Below are 22,168 nucleotides of genomic sequence, written 5' to 3' on the forward strand. Positions count from 1 at the left end.
CCCATACGGTAAGTGGACCCCATAACATTCGGCGTGATGGAGAATTTAATATCCCTTGGTAATCTGTTCCAGTGGATAATTATCCTCACTGCTTAAAAATGTGCATCTTAATTCCAGTTTGAATTTTGCTTATGTCAGCTCCCAGACACTGGATTTTGTTATGCTGGATTAAAGAGACACTCATTAGGAATGGGGATCTTCCTGGAGCGGCTGGTGTTATTAACATCTCAAAGTACTCAGGAGGTTTGTAAAATGTAGTTCAATTTAGAAATATTTTTCCTGTAGTTTACAATGCTCTTTTCCATCCCCAAGGCTGAGTGAAGTTTAAAAGCATATTTCTAGTTGAGGATACCTTGCCCTATGTACTAGGGATATGTATAAGTACTCTCCGCTATTCAGGTGGCCCAAGCTCTGTATAATGGTTATATGCCGTTACTTTTTTTTCTTTAATTGAAATTTTTCTCACCCATCTCCTGTGTCTTTATTCTGCTGTCTCCATTAAAGGAACACAAACCCAACTGTGTTTGACTGAAACATTCGAAACCATGATGCTCCAGTGGATTAAAAATTAGATACACCAGGTTTACCTATGCCAGGTTATAATGGGGGAAGGGAAAATAGTAACTTCATAATTCCATATTATTGCTAATTAAGTGTGTTGTGGTAGTGGCCAGAGGTCCCCGTCACGCTCAATGGTCCCTGTGTTAAGTGTTGTACAAACACATAGGAACACACAATCTTTGCTCCAAGGATTTTACAATTAAAAGTGCTTGATCCCAAGCTCCTTCAAGCCAACAGAAAGACTCCCATTGACTTCAGTTGGCTTTGGAGCAGACCTTAAGCTTGGGGCTGTGATCCACAAGGTGCTAAACACCCTGGCCCCGATGCACCAAATCATGTACATGACTTCAATTGGATTAATCACATACTTAAAGTTAAGCACATTCTTATGTCCTTTGCTGAATTGGAACCAGAACGTTCAGCACTGTGACGGGGTATACCAGGTCTCTGCTACCCCTTGCCACATGCCTTGCTGCCTGGGAACACCTCCTCCTCCTCCTCCCCATGAAGGTATCCTGCTGCAAGGGAAGAACAGTGAGTTTGGACCTCCAGGGGTTTCCTAGAGAAGCCTCCTATGATTAGCTGTAGGCAGAACCAGTGAGACTTGGTCTTGTGGTGCCAGAAGGGCCAGCAGCAGGTGGAGGCCAATCAGGGCCCAGCAACCCAGATAAAAAAGGGCTGGGTGCTTCCACTAGAGGCCAGTTCTGGGTGAAGACAGGACAGGGAAGTCTCTCCCTGCCCTAACTCAAGTAATCTGGCCTGGACAGGAATCTAATCTTGACAGTATTTGCCTTGGGTCTCTGAAGGACTAACATTTATGTTAAGGGCTTTAACACCCGGTGGCTAGTTTGAGTTCAGTGTTAACTTGTTTTCTGTAATGCCTGTGCTGAGCCGGCTCCATGAGGTACCGGTGGTTCAGGTGACTCCTTGACAAGCACTTTGTGCAATGGAGGCTTTAGTGTCTTGCAGGGTGGATAAAAATCTTTTTTTTTTTTTTATTTAAAGCTTTTTTTGGATAAAATGCTTTTTGAGGAAAAAAAACCTATCTAATGATAGTTTTAATTAAGATATGTTATAGCTCAAAGATATCTCATCGTGGAATAGGGATTATAAATTCTAATTCTGTAGTATGAGACAATATATTCATATAATGTTTAAGAAAAGTTTTGTAAATGAATTCCAATAGTTCATGGATTAGGGACCCAATCTTATGAGGTTCCAGGGGCTTCTGTATAGATTATTTATTTAATCTTTCTATCTACCGAATGGGACTCAGTGCTCAGTCTAGAAGATACCATCAGACATGTTTAGTTTTGCAGTTCTCAGACTGTGGATTTGTGTCTCCAGAGATAACATGCTTGTTAACAGCAAAAATGATTTTAAAAAAATTTACATTTAACTATTTTATTTAAAAAGAATTTTAACAAAAACAAACCTGATTTTAAAAAACTTGAATGTTTCACTAAATTCAAAAATTCATATGCTTGTTTTATTAAAATATTATGTTTGCTACTGAAGAAAATAATCCTGAATACATAACGTTGTTGTTTTAGTTAAATAAATTCCTGTACTGAAAGCAATTATGTAAGGCTTCAGATCAGTCACCACCGCTGGGACTTCATTTACAGACAGGACCAGTTGATATAAGGAGCAAATTCATAATGAATTAGAACATAAGAACGGCCATACTGGGTCAGACCAAAGGTCCATCCAGCCCAGTATCCTGTCTGTTGACAGTGGCCAATGCCAGGTGCCCCAGAGGGAGTGACCCTAACAGGTAATGATCAAGTGATCTCTCTCCTGCCGTCCATCTCCACCCTCTGACAAACAGAGGCTAGAGACACCATTCCTTACCCATCCTGGCTAATAGCCATTAATGGACTTAACCTGCATGTATTTATCTAGTTCTCTTTTAAACCTCGTTATAGTCCTAGCCTTTACAACCTCATTTGATGGTTTTTAGCTCTTATATTATGGGAACAAGTAAATAACTTTTCCTTATTCACTTTCTCCACACCACTCATGATTTTATATACCTCTATCATATCCCCCCTTAGTCTCCTCTTTTCCAAGCTGAAAAGTGCTAGTCTCTTTAATCTCTCCTCATATGGGACCCATTCCAAACCCCTAATCATTTTAGTTGCCCTTCTCTGAACCTTTTCTAATGCCAGTATATCTTTTTTGAGGTGAGGAGACCACATCTGCATGCAGTATTCAAGATGTGGGCGTACTATGGATTTATATAAGGGCGATAAGATATTCTCCGTCTTATTCTTGATCCCTTTTTTAATGATTCCTAACATCCTGTTCGCTTTTTTGACTGCCGCTGCACACTGTGTGCAAGTCTTCAGAGAACTATCCATGATGACTCCAAGATCTCTTTCCTGATTAGTTGTAGCTAAATTAGCCCCCAGCAGATTGTATGTATAGTTGGGTTATTTTTTCCAATGTGCATTACTTTACATTTATTCACATGAAATTTCATTTGCCATTTTGTTGCTCAATCACTTAGTTTTGTGAGATCTTTTTGAAGTTCTCACAATTAAAACAGATCACTGAAGCTTGTATTTTCTTTTGAAATGTGATGTAAACTTTGTACAGTACATTTTTTAAAATATTTTCTATCAACTAAGTTTGTCTTCCAGAATTGCTATTAATTTAATTAAAATTGTTAGTATTTACAAAGGGTTCTGTATTAGTTTATGCAACTGGCAAAAAAAAATGGCACTCTATGCTAATGAAATTCTGGATATTTAGGATTCTTTTCTGTGATTAAATCTCTGCTCTGGATAAAACAAAAGTCATGGAATTGTGTGGGGTTTTATTTGTTTTGGGGGTTTTTGTTAGACTTATGGTTGATTTACGATATAAGCAGATTTCCAAACTGATTGACTATTTTACACTTCATGTAGCACTTTTGGTGCTGAAAGATCTCAGAGTATTTTACAAATACATTATTTTATTACAGGAGTGCCCAGAGGACCCAGGAATTCCTTATGCTAGACGTTGTACAAACCCATAGTAAGAGACCGTGCTCCTCCTAGAATGCTCAAACTCTAAATAGACAAAATAGAGCGCAGATGGCCTGGCTGGGGGACACTGACCCCCTCAGCCCCGCCCCTTCTGCCTGAGACCCCACCCCTTCGGGGGGGGGGGTGGAGAGCGGCCTGTACCGGTAAGAACTCCATTTTACTTTCACCCCTGACTAAGAGGTGCTTTTATGTCTTGTAAAGATACTGTGTGCAGCTCAGCCTGGGAGCATTTAACAGGAGAGATTGTGAAGTTCTTTTTGAATGTCAACATTGTGCTCTGTGTGAGCAGAGTAATCTTCAACAGAAACGCACCACCAGCACACGCGATGCTAAGAATAGGGTGACCAGATCACCACCCTAAAATATTGGGACACATTGGGGTGCCATCAGCCCAGCCCACAGTCCTTCCCTGCTCCTCCCAGGCTTTGCCCCAGGTCCCACCCTTCGGATTTAGAATCATAGAATATCAGGGTTGGAAGGGACCTTAGAAGGTCATCTAGTCCAACCCCCTGCTCAAAGCAGGACCCATCCCCAACTAAATCCCCAAATGGCCCCCTCAAGGATTGAACTCACAAACCTGGGTTTAGCAGGACAATGCTCAAACCACTGAGCTATCCCTCCCCAAATACAGCTACTGGACATTTAACCCTTCATGTCCATGTGGATTGCTCAACTGGCAACACCGTTCACCCTCTTGTGCGTTAGCAGGGGCCAGCAGGGACACGGAGTCCTCCACCCAGCGCGCTGTGTTTTGGAGGGTAATTCACCCTCCTCGTGCCCTTTGTAAAGCAAACGATTTGCCATTGTTTCTCTCCGCTCTTCTGACATGGCCCAACCCTGTGAGTGTGGGTCCCATCTTGCGCCCGTTTCCTATGCTGGTACTACTTATGGTACGTGTCCTAATTACATTAACCCCAGTCTCGTGGCTTGCCCCACACCACCTTGTCAGCAACTACTCGCTCTCACTTCTCCATCTCTGTGCCCCTTCTCCCCTGCCTGTGATCACCCACCTGCATGTGCTCCTCAGACCCCCCCCCCACCAGGCTGCATTGGTGCACTCCCCCCCGCCCCAGCCTGTACCACCCCCTTCCCCTGCCTGCTCCCCTCTCCCCCCCAGCCTGTACCACCCCCTTCCCCTGCCTGCTCCCCTCTCCCCCCGCAGCCTGTACCACCCCCTTCCCCTGCCTGCTCCCCTCTCCCCCCCAGCCTGTACCACCCCCTTCCCCTGCCTGTGCCCCTCTCCCCACAACTGCACAACACCCCTGACCGCCTGCGCCCCTCCTGCCCCAACCTGCACATCCCCTTCCCGCTTGTGCCCCCTTCCCCCAGCCTGACAAAGCCCTCCTGCCTGCGTCCCTCCCCGCCTGCTCCCCTCCTCCCCTCAGCCTGCGCCCCCAGCTCCTGCCTTCACCCCCCTGCCTGTTCCCTCCCCCCGCCTGCGTCCCCTCCACTGCCCCCCCTTCCCAACCTGCCCCCAGCCTGCGCCCCCAGCTCCTGCCTTCACCCCCACCCCGTCTGCGTCCCCTCCACTGCCTCCCTCCCCCTTCCCAACCTGCCCCCAGGCTGTTTCACCCACCCCTGCCTACGCCCTCCCCCGCCTCCGCTTCCCCGGCTCCGCCGCTCTCACTTTCGGTTTCTCTCCCAGTCCCGTTAGCGCCGGGGATAAAGGATCCGTCTGTCGGGGGTCGCGTCTGCGCCAGTCGCTCCCATGGCTTATTACAGCGGGCAGCTGGCGCCCTATTCCAAGCCGGTGAGTCTCTCTCAAGGGGAGGGGGACAGGGAGAGGGACCTCTGGGCTTGGCTGGGGCGGAGGGGTACAGGGAGAGGGACCCCCCGGGCTTGGCTGAGACATGGGGGGGGGCACAGGGAGAGGGACCCTCGGGCTTGGCTGGGGCACGGCGGGGGCAGGAGAGAGATCGGGGAGAACTCAGGAAGAATTATTTCTTGTCCCCTCCTCCCACCCCCATTTTGTAGCAGCTGAAATGTTTCTTGGGTTTCTCTGTTATCCCCAAGTTGCTCCTCCCCTGCCTGAGTTGGAGCCATTACTCCTCCCAATCCCCATTCTGGGCGCAGGCTGAGTCACTGCCGAAAGTGACCAAGGACCAGATTTCCAAAGATGTGCCGGGGCCCAGCGCCACAGAGGGGCACCTAGTGGGATTTTCAAAAGCAACCGGACACCTTCAATGGTCCCTTAGAATATGTGCTAATGACTTATGCTAAACCAGTGGTTCTCAAGCAGGGGTACGTGTGCCCCTGGGGTACTCAGAGATCTTCCCGGGGGTCCATCAACTCATCTAGATATTTGCCTAGTTTTGCAACAGGCTCCATAAAAAGTACTACCAAAGTCAGTACAAACTAACATTTCATAGCCAATGATTTGTTTCTACTGCGCCGTATGCTAGACACTGACATGTAAGTACAATGTTTATATTCCAATTGATTTATTTTATAAAGTTAAGATAAAAATGAGAAAAGCAGCAATTTTTCAGGGATAGTGTGCTGTGACACTTGCATTTTTATGTCTGATTCTGTAAGTTTTTAAGTGAGGTGAAACTTGGGGGTACACAAGACACATCAGACTCTAGAAAGGGGTACAGTAGTCTGGAAAGGTTGAGAGCCGCTGTGCTAAACTCTCCGTTCACCCCTGTATTTAGCTGTGACATTCCGAGGACCTTTCCCAGACCTACAGCTCTGTATAGCTTGAAAGCTTATCTCTCATCAACAGACATTCATCCAATAAGAGATATCACTTCGTCCACTTTGTCTCTCCAGGCACCAAACTCGTAAACGTTTTTGAAAATCCAATAGGCCCCTTCTGTATCTTTAGGCACCTAAATACACTGAGAAATGTGGCCCCAAGTGTCCCGGGTCTGGTAGAGAAAGTAATATGGCACCAGGGTTCATAAGCCAGTGAAAGGGGATGGGGTCACAGCAGTTCCTTGGAAAAGACAGTAGGCCCAATGCATTGCTGCTGTAAACTTCAATAATACCAGGGACAAATTTGTCCCAGTGACTGCGTTTCTCACTTTTGGACTAATGCATTTCACAGCTTCTTGGAAAAAGCCAGATGCTCTTTAGGAAATATGATTCTCCACTGCCCTGCACCTTGTGTATTCATCTACATCTGAGTGCAAAATGCTGTCAAATCAGAATCTCTGCTGGGAATATCTTTGTACACCTACTTTGCACAGGTGTAAATAATTACACAAGGTGTTTCCGCAGTGTATCTTTGAGGGACAGGAAATGGACAACATTGAGCAACAACCCAGAGACCCAAAATCGAAAGGCGCACTGTTGCCAGGGTTGGGGTGATGAATGATCACAGCAAAGAAATCTGTCGAAACAAGAGGAAATCTGTCTTGTTAGGTTCCTTACAAATAAATGCTTGCAAGTTTTGCACCTATAATCTCCTCTTCGTATTATTCTTTTACCATTGGTATAGGAAATTGTAGCATGCTTACACGCAAGTCCTCTGACAAAAAATGATACACATGAAAGAACTAAGCCTGAGAGGAAAAAGAAACTCAGATTAAAATATATATGTATTTTTTAAAACCACAAAGTCAGTGTTGGTCTGTGTTGTGAAAACTGGAATGATCTTGTTTTTATGCTTCTGTATGCAGAACAGATATAATTTGCTTGGGTAATGTTGGGCTGTTTGCTTGTTTTGTTACTTCAAGCAACTTCTCTTTTTGTTTCGAGCTTCTGAGCAGCTTCTGAGTAGAACCACACCAGGAGCGCTTCCACCAATTTAGGGAGGCTGAGAGCCTGGGTCTCAGCTCCGGGCACAGATGGAGAAACTGAGGCACAGGGAGGGGAAGTAACTTGCCTGTGGTCACCCAGCAGGCTGGGGGCGGAGCTGAGAGTTGATCCCAGGTCTCCTGAACCAATCCATTATTCTGTCCACCAGGCCACACTGCCTGGCAGGAAGGAATGCTGACTGTTACCACTCGGATTGACTGAGCTTTGGCTGTTTCATCCTATGGAGTTGGACTGTGAGGGACGTGCCCGTACACAGCAAGTCATGCTCTTTAGGAACAGTCCTCAGAGAGAAATTTTGTGGCATACTGACTTCAGTTCATCAGGCTGGAATTGTAGTGACTCGTCAGGCGGAGAAATCTAAAGCCACGGCCAGATGAATGGGAGATGAACACCGATTCAGGATTAGAAAAGTGGTTTAAATATTGTACCCTCTAATGTTCACTGTGTTGCTTTCTTTCTGTTCCCCAGTCTCTCCCATTTACTGGCCCTATTCATGGCGGTCTTCATGACGGATTGACGGTTATCATCAGTGGAACTGTTCATCCTACATGTGACAGGTGTGTGCTTGTAGGGATACGGCTGCTCCACTCCTGTGCCTAAAATCAACTGTTGAGAATATTGGAACATGACCAGGAAGAGGTTAGGAGGTTAGCTCTAGTGACTCAGAGGAATTTGTCTGTTGGAAAGTTTCCCCCATTCCCAGAAATACTGATCCAGTTCTAATCTGTTGACAGAGTCGTTCAGATGTGGCTTTGAGAGCGTGCAAGATCAGGCCTGACATTACAATAATTGATACTATAGGAAATGCACCTTTGAGAGATGTGCTATCGCAACAATAAACAGTTCCAATCTTATAATGTGCCAGTCATGCAGTTATCTCAGAAGGAAGGCCAGTTAAAACACTGGTAATAGGCTCAGTAGTGTTGAAACATGCATTGTAAATATTCAAGTTGTTCTTTTGAGCCCTGATCCCACAAATATTTACTACCGGGAATAGTCCTAAACAATATGATTAGTTCCAATAACTTCAGTGGGACCAGTCATGGTAAAAAAGTCTCTGCCCAGAAGTAAGCGTTTGGAGAATCATAACCTTAGTTGGTTTTCAGCAGGATAAAATCAGTTAGCACAGGCTTAGCTACTAAGTCTGAACACTATGAGGTTTGTTTTCACAATAGACTAGATTGTGATAATACATTACTATGTTGCTTTAAAAAGCAACAAAGAGTCCTGTGGCACCTTATAGATTAACAGACTCTTTGTTGCTTTTTACAGATCCAGACTAACATGGCCACTCCTCTGATATGTTGCTTTAGACTTTCCGTGTAGAAATGTTGCAATGACAGAAAAGACATCTTTAAAAGGGAGCAGAGGCTAGTCCTCTATAAACACTCTTTTGGATACAAGCACACTAGATTTCTTAACCGTGCTCAGTTTAGTTCATCTTTGTACTTTTTTCCTTCACAGCTTCAAGATAGACTTTCAGTGTGGATCCTGCCCAAGTCCTGATATTGCTTTTCATTTTAACCCACGATTTGAAGAGGGTGGATGTGTGGTTTGCAATACTTGCGAAAGTCAGAATTGGGGAAGAGAGGAGAGGAAATATGAAATGCCTTTTTTAAAAGGTTACCCCTTTGAGATTCGGGTTTTGGTAAAACACGACTCATTCCAGGTAATTGTTAATGCTGTATTTTACTTGCAAATTCATTATAAAATGGGTATTCTGCTGAATCAAGGAACATTCTCACATCTGAAGAGTTATATTAAAACAGTTCCCTTTTAAAGGGAATCTTTAATGGGAGTCTTTCCATTTATTTGAATGGGAATGGACTAAAACTCTGCTTACTTTTGAATTTTAGGCCCTGATGCTGCAACACTTTTACCCATGTTTAATTTTACACATGTGAGAAGCCCCATTGACTTCAATGAGACTGCTCAGATGAGTAAAGTTAAGCATGCGCATATGTGTTTACAGGATTGCGGCCTTAATCCATTTAGATAATTCAAAGGCTAGTCAGTGTTACCTGAGTTCTTAGTCAGTTTCTAGTGAATTTCACTTTTGGGTTCTCAGGCATTAGCACAGTGCTGCAGTGTTTTGGTTGCAAAAGCTGCAGGGAAATGTTGGTTTATTTTGAATTGATTTTTGTAAAATAGATTTTTGTAAAACTTCATAGAAATATTTCTGTTGTTCTTAGGTTTTGTAGTTTTTTTAAATATCAAACCTTACATTTTCTTATGGGCATGAGACATTATCCTTTATTCCAAAAGAATAACTTCTGCTTTTTACACATGACAGGTTGCTGTAAATGGAAATCCCTTTGTGCAGTACAAGCACCGGATTCCACTTTCTAAAGTGAACCACCTAAGTGTGTCTGGGGGTGTGGATGTGGAAATCATCAGCTTCCAAGATACTGCTGTAAGTGCCGATTGCATGTATTATTGTGTTTCAGAACCATGAAGGGAACTGGAGAAAGTCTAATATTTGCAGAGATTTGGGGCATGATCCAGTAAGAATCTGAGTACATCCTGTGAGTTGCTGAATATCTCAACCCGGCCTTGTCCCCACTAGTGCTCCCAGTGGTGGAGCTTTACCAGTGTTAGACTGACAGTGGGGAAAACGCTAGCGTGGGCAGAGTGCAGGTATTTTTTTTATTGCCGTGTCATGCTCCAAGATGATAAAAAAGCCAATGTCTGTCTGTGCTAGTGCTTCCAATGTTGCTGTCACCAATGGAACTTGTAGGTGCCTACAAAGAACCAGTGGTGTCACCAATTCTGATTCTCTCTGAATCAGTACTAGACCAATGCCCCAGCACGGGGTTAGAAGAGGCTTCATTCTTTCATGTATTTTTAAGGCCAGAAGGGACCATCAGATCATCCAGTTTGACCTTCTGAATATCACAGGCCATTAGTTTTTACCCAGGACTTCTGTCTTAAGTACAAAGACTTTAGTTAGACCATAACATTTTAGTCCTCTGGAAACTAAAATGTGTGTCATGGGAGAAACCAAACTGCCTGTAGTAAAGTGGTCATTAAGGGGTTAACTGGGTTACTCAGAGCAGTGGTTTTCAACCAGTGGTACACTACACCCACAGAGATCTTCCAGGGGGGGTAAGATCAACTCATCAATTATTTGCCTAGTTTTACAACAGACTATATAAAAAGCACTGGCGGAGTCAGTAGAAAAAAAAAATTTCATGCAGACAACGACTTGTTTATCCTGCTTTGTATACTGAAATGTAAGTACTATATTTCTATTCCAGTTGATTTATTTTATAATTATATGGTAAAAATGAGAAAGTCATCAATTTTTCAGTAATAGTGTTCTGTGGCATGTTTGTATTTTTATGTCTGATTTTGTAAGCAAATAGGTTTTAAGTGAGGTGAAACTTGGGGGTACACAAGACAAATCAGACTCCTGAAAGAGGTACAGTAGTCTGGAAAGGTTGAGAGCCACTGGCTCAGAGTATTATGGTTTGAGCTATGCTCCACCCTTCCCTCATTTCCTGTTTCATTAGTGTGTGTTTTTCTCACAGACAGACAGACAGACAGAGTCTGTATATAGTTGAGTAAAGCAGGAAGTTCCCAGCCTGCAGTAAACAAAGTGTGTTTCTTGTGCACTTGCACTGAGTGGTCCCTTTACAAAACTGTCACCAGTGCCCGAGGCCCTTGCAATGACAGAGAATTATTAGGTGAGATGTGCCTATATGATCTCAGCAGGTGAACTACACTCTGTGCTGCAAAGGAAGGCAACTTCCCACTCCCCTTCCCAGGTCCCAGCCAATTGGATCTGGGGGGAAATTCCTTCTCAACCCCAACTCTAGCAATCAATCTGACCTGAGTATGTGAGCAAGAGACAGCAGCCAGGCATTTATAAATGCTGTGCTACTGCAAGAACTGTCTTTCAAATTAGATGTGAAACCTGGGTGCCGACCCCTTCTCTGTGTTAAAGATCCTGGCTCTTCTTGCAAAAGTTAGGGGTGTGAACCCTCCTTTCCTGTCCAGATTCCAATGTAGGTAAATTAATTCTTCCTGGGGGAATTCTCTCTGTACTTCCAGTTGAACACAATATACTTTCTTTGTATCCTCTGCCGTTTTACAGTGTGGCGGTGCTCAGATAAACTGCAGCCATCGGCGTGCTGGTAATTGAGTGCTGGGTGAAGTAATCTGAGGATTGTGTTGTGAAGCTTAACTAGTTAAAGTTTTGAAAGTACTGTGAGATCCATAGATCTGTGCAATTCCCTCAAGAAGTATGCAGTGTTATATGTAATATCAGTTCCTTGCAGAGATGTACTTACAACTAAGGGTATCTCTTGGATAATTGTCCAGATTATTTGATTTGTATAACATCTGCGGTGTTTCCTGTTTTCTGGGGTGAGGGTGGGGCTGGGGGGGAAATATAAAAGACTTAGGAGAATAAAAAAAAACCTCTAGATTCTAGTAATTAAGAAACCTACTTTTATAATAAGATTTTCCATGCCCAGAGCAAACTATAACCATGCACAATGACATAAATATTTCATAATCTAGTATTTGACATATATTTAATCCTTCACAAAGATATCTGGAATAGTTAGTATTTAATATACAGCAATTGTCTTATTGAATCAAATTTTACAGGTGCATTTGAGCATTCTTAATTTGTAACCTAACTGAAAAACTAAAGCCCCTCATTGTTTTCCCATATTATAATTCCTGTTTCTTTGCAATAATCCTACTGCTGTGTATAGATTTCCCCCCACTGTTGTTTGAGCAAAAGGGAAGGGGCAGAGTCTTCTCACTGCTTTATCTGGTGAATTAGACATTGGGCTGAATCAAGTACCACAATAACCGGGTGTAATTCTGAGGAACTTTAATGAATGCTAAATTTTCCATACTCCAGGGCTGCCCTTGGCTCATGGCCTTTAATCTCTTTCCCCACTGATTCTCCATTGCAGATCCTGGTTTGCTTTTGATGCATTGGGCAAGGAATTCATCTGAGGATTCAGGGAAAGAGGGCAAGATCTGGTTCAAATCTAGTTTTTTAAGTTAAGATTGAAATAATTTTGATTGTGCAATCTAGTCTAGTGAACACTGGGGCTACCGAACAGAACTAGCTCACTATTTGACACACACTGAAGAGTCTAGCAGTGAATTAAAAGGACTATTACAGGAATACTGAGGAAACTCTCATGGTATTTACCCCCACACCTGTCTGCTACCAGTGCTGTCATCATTAGTTTGGAATAATAACGGCTGGAAAATTCATGACCATATATGTATAAAATACAATTTTTTTAAAGAATCATCAATTTAAACAGAAATATTTAGGGGAAGAAGAGCAGGATTGAGAATGCAATTCCAGCATGTTCTCTGGGAGGGTGCGTGTCATCACTAGTGTGGAAATCTGTTGCTTAGAGTGTCTAAACATGTCCAACATATATTACCCTAACACTCTGTCTAGTTCATGTAACTGTTTCTGCATCAGTACTTTTAATAGTAAATATTCATGGTCTAATGAGAAGGCAATTGTAAGTATTACCTTTGTTGATAACACGGGGGAATTGAATCACAAATAGAAGCCCTGATACAGCAAAGCTCTTAAGCACGTGCGTCACTTCACGTCAATGGGATATAAGCATATGCTTAAGCACCCTTCCTAAACAGGGTTGCTTTCTTGAATTTGGGCCAGATGAGGGCCATATTTGCTCACGTTGGGGAGCACCGTACCTTACTCCATGCGTACTCCCAGTTCCCAGAACTCATGGAATAAGCTATTTCTCACTGTGAGTCAGGGTGGCAGAATCTGGCCCTTTGACATTTGCCCAAGCTTGCGTATCAAGCTCGTGGAAGAGTGTGTACCCAGGTCCCCTGACTCCCAGATGGGTGTTGGAATCACTAGACCACATTACTTCTGTCAGCTGTTTTTGCCATTGGACTAATTTTTTCTTTTTCATAACATTTAGCCCCCAGGTGCTTGGAGCGCTAGAGCAGCTGGGATCGTAAGTGTTTAACTTTCTTTTTGCACGTTGTTCCTTTTGTTGGCTTGTATCAACCAAAGTTGGAAAACAGAGCAAATCTGACAAGCTATATTTATTTCTTCACCCCACAAAAAATCTGAAGCAAGATTTGTTCAGTAGCCACAGGATTCTGAGTAATTTTATCAGAAAGAAACCTATTGTCAGAGCACGCAAAGACAATAATGGCAGTATGCCAAAGGAGAGAAAAAATATCACTGTCTGGGCTTTCTTCATGACGTTTTCAGGGTTAATTTGTATAGTCACAAAGATTCACTTAAAGAAGAACAGGAGTACTTGTGGCACCTTAGAGACGAACAAATTTATTAGAGCATAAGCTTTCGTGGACTACAGCCCACTTCTTCGGATGCATATAGAATGGAACATATAATGAGGAGATATATATACACACATACAGAGAGCATAAACAGGTGGGAGTTGTCTTACTAACTCTGAGAGGCCAATTAAGAGAAAAAAAATACTTTTGAAGTGATAATCAAGATAGCCCAGTACAGACAGTTTGATAAGAAGTGTGAGAGTACTTACAAGGGGAGATAGATTCAATGTTTGTAATGGCTCAGCCATTCCCAGTCCTTATTCAAACCGGAGTTGATTGTGTCTAGTTTGCATATCAATTCTAGCTCTGCAGTCTCTCCTTGGAGTCTGTTTTTGAAGTTTTTCTGTTGTAATATAGCCACCCGCAGGTCTGTCACTGAATGACCAGACAGGTTAAAGTGTTCTCCCACTGGTTTTTGATCCCAAATCTGACATCAGGAATCAAAATACTCATTTGATTATCACTTCAGAAGTTTTTTTTCTCTTAATTATATATATGTTCCATTCTATATGCATCCGAAGAAGTGGGCTGTAGTCCACGAAAGCTTATGCTCTAATAAATTTGTTAGTCTCTAAGGTGCCACAAGTACTCCTGTTCTTCTTTTTGTGGATACAGACTAACACGGCTGCTACTCTGAAAAGATTCACTTGCATTCTGTGTTGCTAGTGCCGCCTAGTGGCTATTCTTTTATTTGTTAAGTACCAAGGTTGTCTTTTGCTTTTCAGACCAGTGCAGCTTTCCCACCTACACAGTTCGCTCCTGGATCAACATATAGTGTGAGTTCAAGTGATGCTGAATCCATTTGTATTAAATTAAGGGAAAATTTTCTGCTTGGTTCAGTGGGCTAAATAGAGTTCTCTTTTACCCCATGTAAGTAGAAAATAATTCAATTTGCTTGAATAGCGTTAGTCTGGATTTTATTACATCAGTGTAACTGAGAGCAGAACATGGCCCAGCCCAATATTCCAGGTCTGCTAAGGCAAGCTTAGGAAGAACTAAAGCAGCCAACTTTTACCCTTCTCATTCATGTGTGCACGATATTAAGACTCCAGACTGGTGCTTTTGGATGGATACTAATGTGAAATGATTGTCTTGGGGTCCAATCCTGTGAGGTGCTGAGGACCCTCAACTTCCATTGCTGTCAAGGAGAGTAGAATTAGGCCAGTGTTTAGTTCTTTTGGGCCCTTTTCTTTGTTGTGTGTCGCTGCTGAAAACTCTGCTCTCGGAATTCCGTGAGGTTCCGGGGGTGTCACTAAGAACAGAATTTGTCTCGGTGACTCTACTTTAGGCAGCACAGATAGAAAGCTTTTATTAACCAAATATCTAAATAGGGAGCTTGCTATATCCCCTTTCAAAATTGTCATTGGAACCTCCTCCCTCTCCCACTGTAAAGACCCTGGTGTGGGTTACAGACTTTTAAAATCATTACACAGAAGTAAGGCACAGTTAAAAGAACGAGTGGGTTACCTTTAAGAATTGGGAGTGTGGTTCTTGTGGAATCTGTAAGCACACTTTTGTTTTAACTCTGTCTGTTTATCATAGAATAACAGGGTTGGAAGGGACCTCAGGAGGTCATCTAGTCCAATCCCCTGCTCAAAGCAGGACCAATCCCCATTCAGATTTTTGTCCCAGATCCCTAAATGGCCCCCTCAAGGATCAAGCTCACAACCCTGGGTTTAGCAGGCCAATGCTCAAACCACTGAGGTATCCCTCCCCCCACGGCTGCCTGTTCAGATGTGTGAGATCTTTTCTCCTTTCCTTTCCGTTTGCAGTCAAATCCTGCTTTCCCACCTGGACCATACCAGCCGCAAACTTATGTAAGTCTTTATAACATTATTTTGTGGTTGACGTCACTGGGGAGGTGGGTACTTTTTAAATCTGAAGTGCTGAAAGATCAGATGAAAAAGAATTCCGGCCGAGAATGTGATTTCAGAGAGCTGAAAGACTGTCAGGAGGAGTGATTTCTCTGAATTGTCACATTGGGAAAGAATAATGCCCACCCGGTTATCCAACAGTGGAAAGGTTAGTGTACAGAACAGTTTTCTTATGGGAAAGGTTCCATAGCCACTGATGGACCTATGCTCTATGAACTTGTCTAGTTCTTTTTTGAACCCTGTTATAGTCTTGGCCTTCACAACATCCTCTGGCAAGGAATTCCACAGACCAACTGTGTGTTGTGTGAAAAAATACTTCATTTTGTTTGTTTTAAACCTGCTGCCTATTCAAGTAAGGTGACGCTTACTTCTTATGTTCTGAGGAGTAAATAACCATTCCTTATTTACTTTCTCCACACCAGTCATGATTTAATAGACCCCTATCATATTCCCCCTTAGTCGTCTCTTTTCCAAGCTGAAAAGTCCCGATCTTATTAATGTCTCCTCATACAGCAGCCGTTCCATACCCCTAATCATTTTTGTTGCCCTTTTCTGAACCTTTTCCAATTTCAATATTCTTTTTTGAGATGGGGCGACCACATCTGCACACAGTATTCAAGATGTGGGCGTACCATGGGTTTATATAGAGACAATATGACATTTTCTGTCTTATTATCGATCCCTTTCTTAATGATTCCCAACATTCTGTTCGCTTTTTTGATTGCCGCTGCACATTGAGTGCATTTTCAGAGAACTATCCACAATGACTCCAAGATCTCTTTCTTGAATGGTAACCGCTAATTTAGACCCCATCATTTTATACGTACTGTTGGGATTATGTTTTCCAATGTGCATGACTTTGCATTTATCAACATTGAATTTCATCTGCCATTTTGTTGCCCAGTCACCCGGTTTTGAGAGATCCTTTTATAGCTCTTCTCAGTCTGCCTGGGATTTATCTATCTTGAGTAGTTTTTTTATCATCTGCAAATGTTGCCATCTCGCTGTTTCCTCCTTTTTCCAGATCATTTATGAATATGTTGACTAGGACTGGGCCCAGCCTGCTTCCCAGCCCTGTTGGACAAATACACGCTAGCTCTGCTGGAGCCAGTGTGCTAATAACAGCAGCACAAGCAGTACGTACCTAGGGGGTCGGGCAGGCTTGAACTCAGCTCGCCTGAGCCACCTCGCATGCTGCCGCCGCCACACTGCTATTTTTAGCTCACTAGCTCCAACAGAACAAGTGTTTGTTTGTCTACCTGTGCTGGGAAGCTCTCCCAGCTGCAGTAAAGACATACCCTTAGGCCTTGGCTACACTTGCGGATTCACAGCACTGCCGCGGCAGCGCGAGTGTAGTCGTGCCGCCAGCGCTGCGAGAGCTCTCTCGCAGCGCTGCAAGTGCTCCACCTCTCCGAGGGGAATAGTTTGCAGCGCTGCGAGCGAGCGTGCAGCGCTGCAGGCGCTGATTACACTGGCGGTTTACAGCGCTGCACTCGCTGTGCTCAGGGGGGGTGTTTTTTCACACCCCTGAGCGCAGCAAGTGCAGCGCTGTGAATTGCCAGTGTAGCCAAGGCCTTAGTGTCAGAAGCTTGATACAGTCAGTATTGCTTACCCCACAGTGCAGGGCAATGCCTAATGTATTGCAAGATTACTTGTGCTCCCTACTGGCAGTAGAATCAACCTCTAAATGGACCTGAAACATCCTGACACATTTGTTGAAGGATCTGTCTGACTTCCTTTGTCATTTGTTTTTAACTGACGGGCATTTATTAGACTCCCATTGGTGAGTGAAAATAAAAAGGAAGCAAATATGTTCTGATTGATATTTTTTAAGCCTCTTTTCCTGTATCTTTCACTAGCCTGTGCCATACCACACTTCGATTGTTGGAGGATTAAATCCATCAAGATCTCTCATAATAACAGGGACCATTCCTCATGGTGCTGACGGGTAAGTAGCAGAGACAGCCCCATGTCTGCATTGCAGCCAGATGTAGACTTCTCTGAAGTTCAGGGAAGATGTACTTGTCAGTAAGGGTTTTCCCTCCAGCGTACAGTCATTGTTATATTTTAAATAGCTGCCTTAGGGGCAAAGTTCTGCAATCCCTCTGCACACAAACACAGATTCCTGGCATCCGTAAGGTTTTTCCTTTATAACTGGCTGGTGTTTCTCCCTACATCTTTCCCCCTCAGTGGCTGCACAACATCCCTGTATGTCTATAACCACCACTACAAGTAGGCCAGGATCATTGGTGTTTAATTAACAGTTTTGGGGATCAACTCCCATTGACTTCAATGAGAGGGTTTGCATTGACTTCATTGAGAGTCAGTTGAGGTCACTATTCCTTCCACTGACTTCAGTTTCAGCCACTTTGTTCATCTGAGGGTAAGATTTGGCTCTTGGTTTGCAAATTTTAGTCCCGATGGCAAATTTTGCCTGGGCTGCCAACTGCACCCTAGATTTCAGTGATGCTTAATGTCAGTGATTGGGTCTGTCTGTCTGGAATAACTTGCTGAGTCGAGGTGTCTGTCAAGACACCTGGCTAGAGATGCTGAGAGCTCTTGGAATCTCCTGGCCAGCTAATTCATTCAACACACACAGCTGTGACATTTTCACCCTGCGGATTGGAGGAAAGCAGTTCTTCCACACAAGACAGAGCCTGCTTTTTTAGATCTCATTAGAAGTTGTTGTAGCACTGTGTTAATTAATCCTAGGAATGTGACATTTCAGTCAAGGCATTTTATACTAAAAATGACAGTGGTATATTACCAGGAGAGGACTGTGCAACTTGTAGATGCTAGTGTACATTGTATAAAAATGTATTTTCTCTAAAGCTTTCAAACCTTTTGATAAAGCCAAGCTCGTTGTTGAGTTTAAACATAAAGAATACAATAATGATGAGTAAAATTGTTGGTCAGAATTTTTAAGGGGGCCTCAGCCAAGTATTTTACTTTGCACGGCAATTCATTATGAGAATAATGAATTGCAAGCCCAGATGGCGACATTTAACTGCCTGACTTGTAGTCACATTCCGGTAACTGATTACCTGATTCTCAGAGGAGTGGACGGCTTACAACTTCCATGTAAAGTGAAGGAAAACTGCAGTTGTTCAGCATCTTTGAAACTAAGACAGTAGGTGACTCAATGCTCTATAACTGGTGCCAACTATTAACTGCTTGAAGCAGCCACAAATTGCAGCTGCAAAATAAAAAGATGCCTAGTTTATTCAAGTGGCTTAAATGCATGTACTGTATTATTGCGCTTGATACTCACTTTGCCCTTCACACCTTCTAGTTAATCATATTGTGTTCCCCCGTTAAAACTGTAGTGAATGTTGGTTGGTTTGTTTGTTTAAAACTGAGGGGGTTTCATGCATGTGATTTGTCTCTGGTGTGTTTAGATTCCATGTCAATCTGAAATGGGGCGAACACGTTGCCTTCCATCTAAACCCAAGATTCTCTGAGAAGACCATTGTCCGCAACAGTCAGCTGAACCAGTGCTGGGGGCCAGAGGAACGTGGCTTGCCAAGTGGCATGCCTCTCAGCTGTGGGCAGAGCTTCACAGTGAGCAAAACCATTTTAAACTAGTCACTCGTTATGCTAATTGACAGGGACGTTTTGCTTTTGGCCTTTGAGGCCTTTACATTCACTTAGGCACATTTAGGAAGAGAAATTGCACCTTAAATTGTTAAGTGGTTATTGACTCTTGGTTGTCCAATTTGAGACCCTTTAAAAGGGCCTGATTTTTCAGAGGGCAAGTGCTTAGCACTGTCTGAAAATGAGGTCTTTTCAACGTGTCTCAAGCTGACGGCCCAAAAAGAAAGGTACTGAAATCCCTAGTCACTCTTGAAAGTTTAGTATCAGGAGGTAGCTGTGTTAGTCTGTATCCACATAAACAACAAGGAGTCCGGGTGCACCTTAAGGACTAACAGATTTATTTGGGCGTAAGCTTTTGTGGGTAAAAAACTTCATTTCTTATCTTTACCCATGAAAGCTTATGCCCAAATATATCTGATAGTCTTTAAGGTGCCCCCAGACTCCTTGTCATTTTTGAAAGTTTAGGTCAGTATTCATAGTAAGGATAACAGTATAAGGACTATCAGTGCTTGTGCTTCAGGGAATAAGCCAGTGACCAGCTAGCATTGAATAGAATTTCCCTCCATTTAGCTGCACAAAGGCTTTACCATCCATATACATTTCTGCTGGAGGCAGGCTTCCCAGAGAGAGCGCTGGTCTGTACTAAAATTGTAAATCCCACCATAATAACTCTTAGTGTTTGACGTTTTCAGGGTTGTGGAGCCCAGTTAGCCCTGTGGGGTAGTGAGAAAATATTGATAACCCCCCGTAATAGATGGGAAATCTTAAACATAGAGATTAAATGACTTGCCCGCAGCCACACAGCAAACCAGTGAGAGCTGGCATCAGAACTCCAGAGTCCTTGACTCCAGTCCAACGCTCAATCTACCAGATCACACTGCCCCGTAGCGCTAGACTGATGACTGCTATGATTTACAAGTGCAACTTTGCAAATGTATTTTTAAAAAAGAGGGAGAAATTCATATATTTGATGCTTTCTATATATTTTTATCCATAGCTATTGCTTTTTCACACTCATTTCTAAATGCCTGTTTGTGGGATTTTTTTCCTCCCTTGGTTTGCAGATCTGGATTTTATGCGACGCTCACTGCTTTAAGGTGGCTGTGAATGGACAACACCAGTTTGAATACAACCATCGAGTTCCTAACCTGCAGCAGATAGACAGGCTTGAAGTAGGGGGTGATGTTATCCTGACCTGTGTTCAGGTTTAAAGATGAAATCCTCCATACAATTTACATAACCAAGTCATTTGCTGTGTATGCCTCCTAAAATTAGCAGTTTAGTAGGGAATTTGCTATTGAAACTTAATCAAGAATCTAATTCTTTTTTTTATAACCACTTCAACCTAACTAGTAATCCTGCTATTTCTACAATACCAACCCACGCTTTTTGCATAAGCTTTTCATAGGCTAGAACGTTACTTCTGTTCAGATCATATTGTTCATTTTATAAGACTTTTTACTATGATGATACCTTAATTTTATAAGTGAATGATCAGGGATCTGTGCATTACAGTTAACATTAAAACATTTGGAGAAAATGCGGTGCTGTCTTCAGAACTCAGGTTTTTTTTTCAAACTTAAGGTTGAGTATTGTCATCTTGATGGATAAAGATTCTGTCTACATTGCAAGTTACTGGGGAGAACTGAATCTACAGCGCACCAACTTGCTGCACATTAAAGTCCCGCAACTTTCCCTCCGTCATAGCAGAATTCACCTGGGATGTTACCGCGCGGCAAGGTGGTACGCTGTAGACTCTCACCTGGCTTGCCCTGCAGTAACTTGCCAAGTAGACAAGCCCCTAGGAGAGGGAAGCCAGGTAAGTGGGAAAAAGCCCAGGGAAACAGCAGCAAGGGGTAGGACTGTGCAGACCTTTGTTGCTTGTTAGAGGATCCCTGGTCTGGAACTCAGTGTAGAGGGTGGGCCTGGGTTCCCCTTCCAGGCACTGGGAAATGACATGGGGTGTTGCAGATACCAGCTGGACAGACACCGAGCTTTATATGCAGCAGACACTGCGGCAGCCCAGGCTGGGGGAGGGATGAGGCAGTAAAGGATACCGAGCACTTTATCTGTTCCATTTATTCCTGTACTGAAAGCAATTATGAAAGGCTTCAGATCAGTCACCACCACTGGGACTTCATTTACAGTCCGGACCAGTTGATATAAGGAGTAAATTCATAATGAATTAGAACAGATCACTGCTGCTTCTAATCCCTTCCTATAATCGCCCTGTTTCCTCTTCCTGTTAATGGGAAGTTCCTGGAATGGTGGAATTAAGTAGTGTATGTAAGTGGAGTCTGTAATATGGTGAAAATTGACGTATTTTCTTTTCAAATGTGATGTAAACTTTGTACAGTACATTTTTTAAAATATTTCTATCAACTGAGTTTGTCTTCCAGAATTGCTATTAATTTAATTAAAATTGTTAGTATTCACAAAGGGTTCTGTATTAGTTTATGCAACTGGGAAAAAAAATTGCCCTCTACGCTAATGAAATTCTGGATATTTAGGATTCTTTTCTGTGAATAAATCTCTGCTCTGGATAAAACACAAGTCATGGAATTGTGTGGGGTTTTATTTGTTTTGGGGTTTTCCAAACTGACTGAATATTTTACACTTCATGTAGCACCTTTGGTGCTGAAAGATCTCAGAGTATTTTACAAATACATTATTTTATTACAGGAGTGCCCAGAGGACCCAGGAATTCCTTATGCCAGATGCTGTACAAACCCATAGTAAGAGACCGTGCTCCTCCTAGAATGCTCAAATTTTAAATAGACAAAATAGAGAAGAGGCACAATGGGGTGAAGTGATTTGCCCAAGGTCACATACCAAGTCCGTGGTCAAGTTAGAAATAAAATCCAGGTCGCCTGTCTCCCAATTCTCTTGTATACATACTAACCATTACATGCAGCACTTCCCCCGACGTAAACATAAAAACATTACGGGAAGGGGGGCTGGCAGGAAAGAGAAAGCACAAGGGTGACAGTAATTTCACATGGCTGCTCAGCAGCTACA

General features: G+C 43.1%; 1 protein-coding gene across 1 annotated transcript; it reads left to right on the forward strand.

Moving 5' to 3' along the window:
- The first annotated feature begins 5,209 nt into the window (after positions 1–5,209).
- On the forward strand, positions 5,210–21,697 carry LOC128825604 (galectin-9-like). The gene is made up of 10 exons (XM_054008245.1): positions 5,210–5,343; positions 7,824–7,912; positions 8,820–9,024; positions 9,649–9,768; positions 13,295–13,330; positions 14,408–14,458; positions 15,455–15,499; positions 17,416–17,504; positions 18,955–19,117; positions 20,215–21,697. Exons 1-10 carry the CDS (start codon positions 5,302–5,304, stop codon positions 20,359–20,361), a joined length of 987 nt encoding a protein of 328 aa, XP_053864220.1. The 5' UTR covers positions 5,210–5,301; the 3' UTR covers positions 20,362–21,697.
- The last annotated feature ends 471 nt before the right edge of the window (positions 21,698–22,168 follow it).

Source organism: Malaclemys terrapin, chromosome 18, assembly GCF_027887155.1.
Source record: "Malaclemys terrapin pileata isolate rMalTer1 chromosome 18, rMalTer1.hap1, whole genome shotgun sequence".
NCBI lineage: Eukaryota > Metazoa > Chordata > Testudines > Emydidae > Malaclemys > Malaclemys terrapin.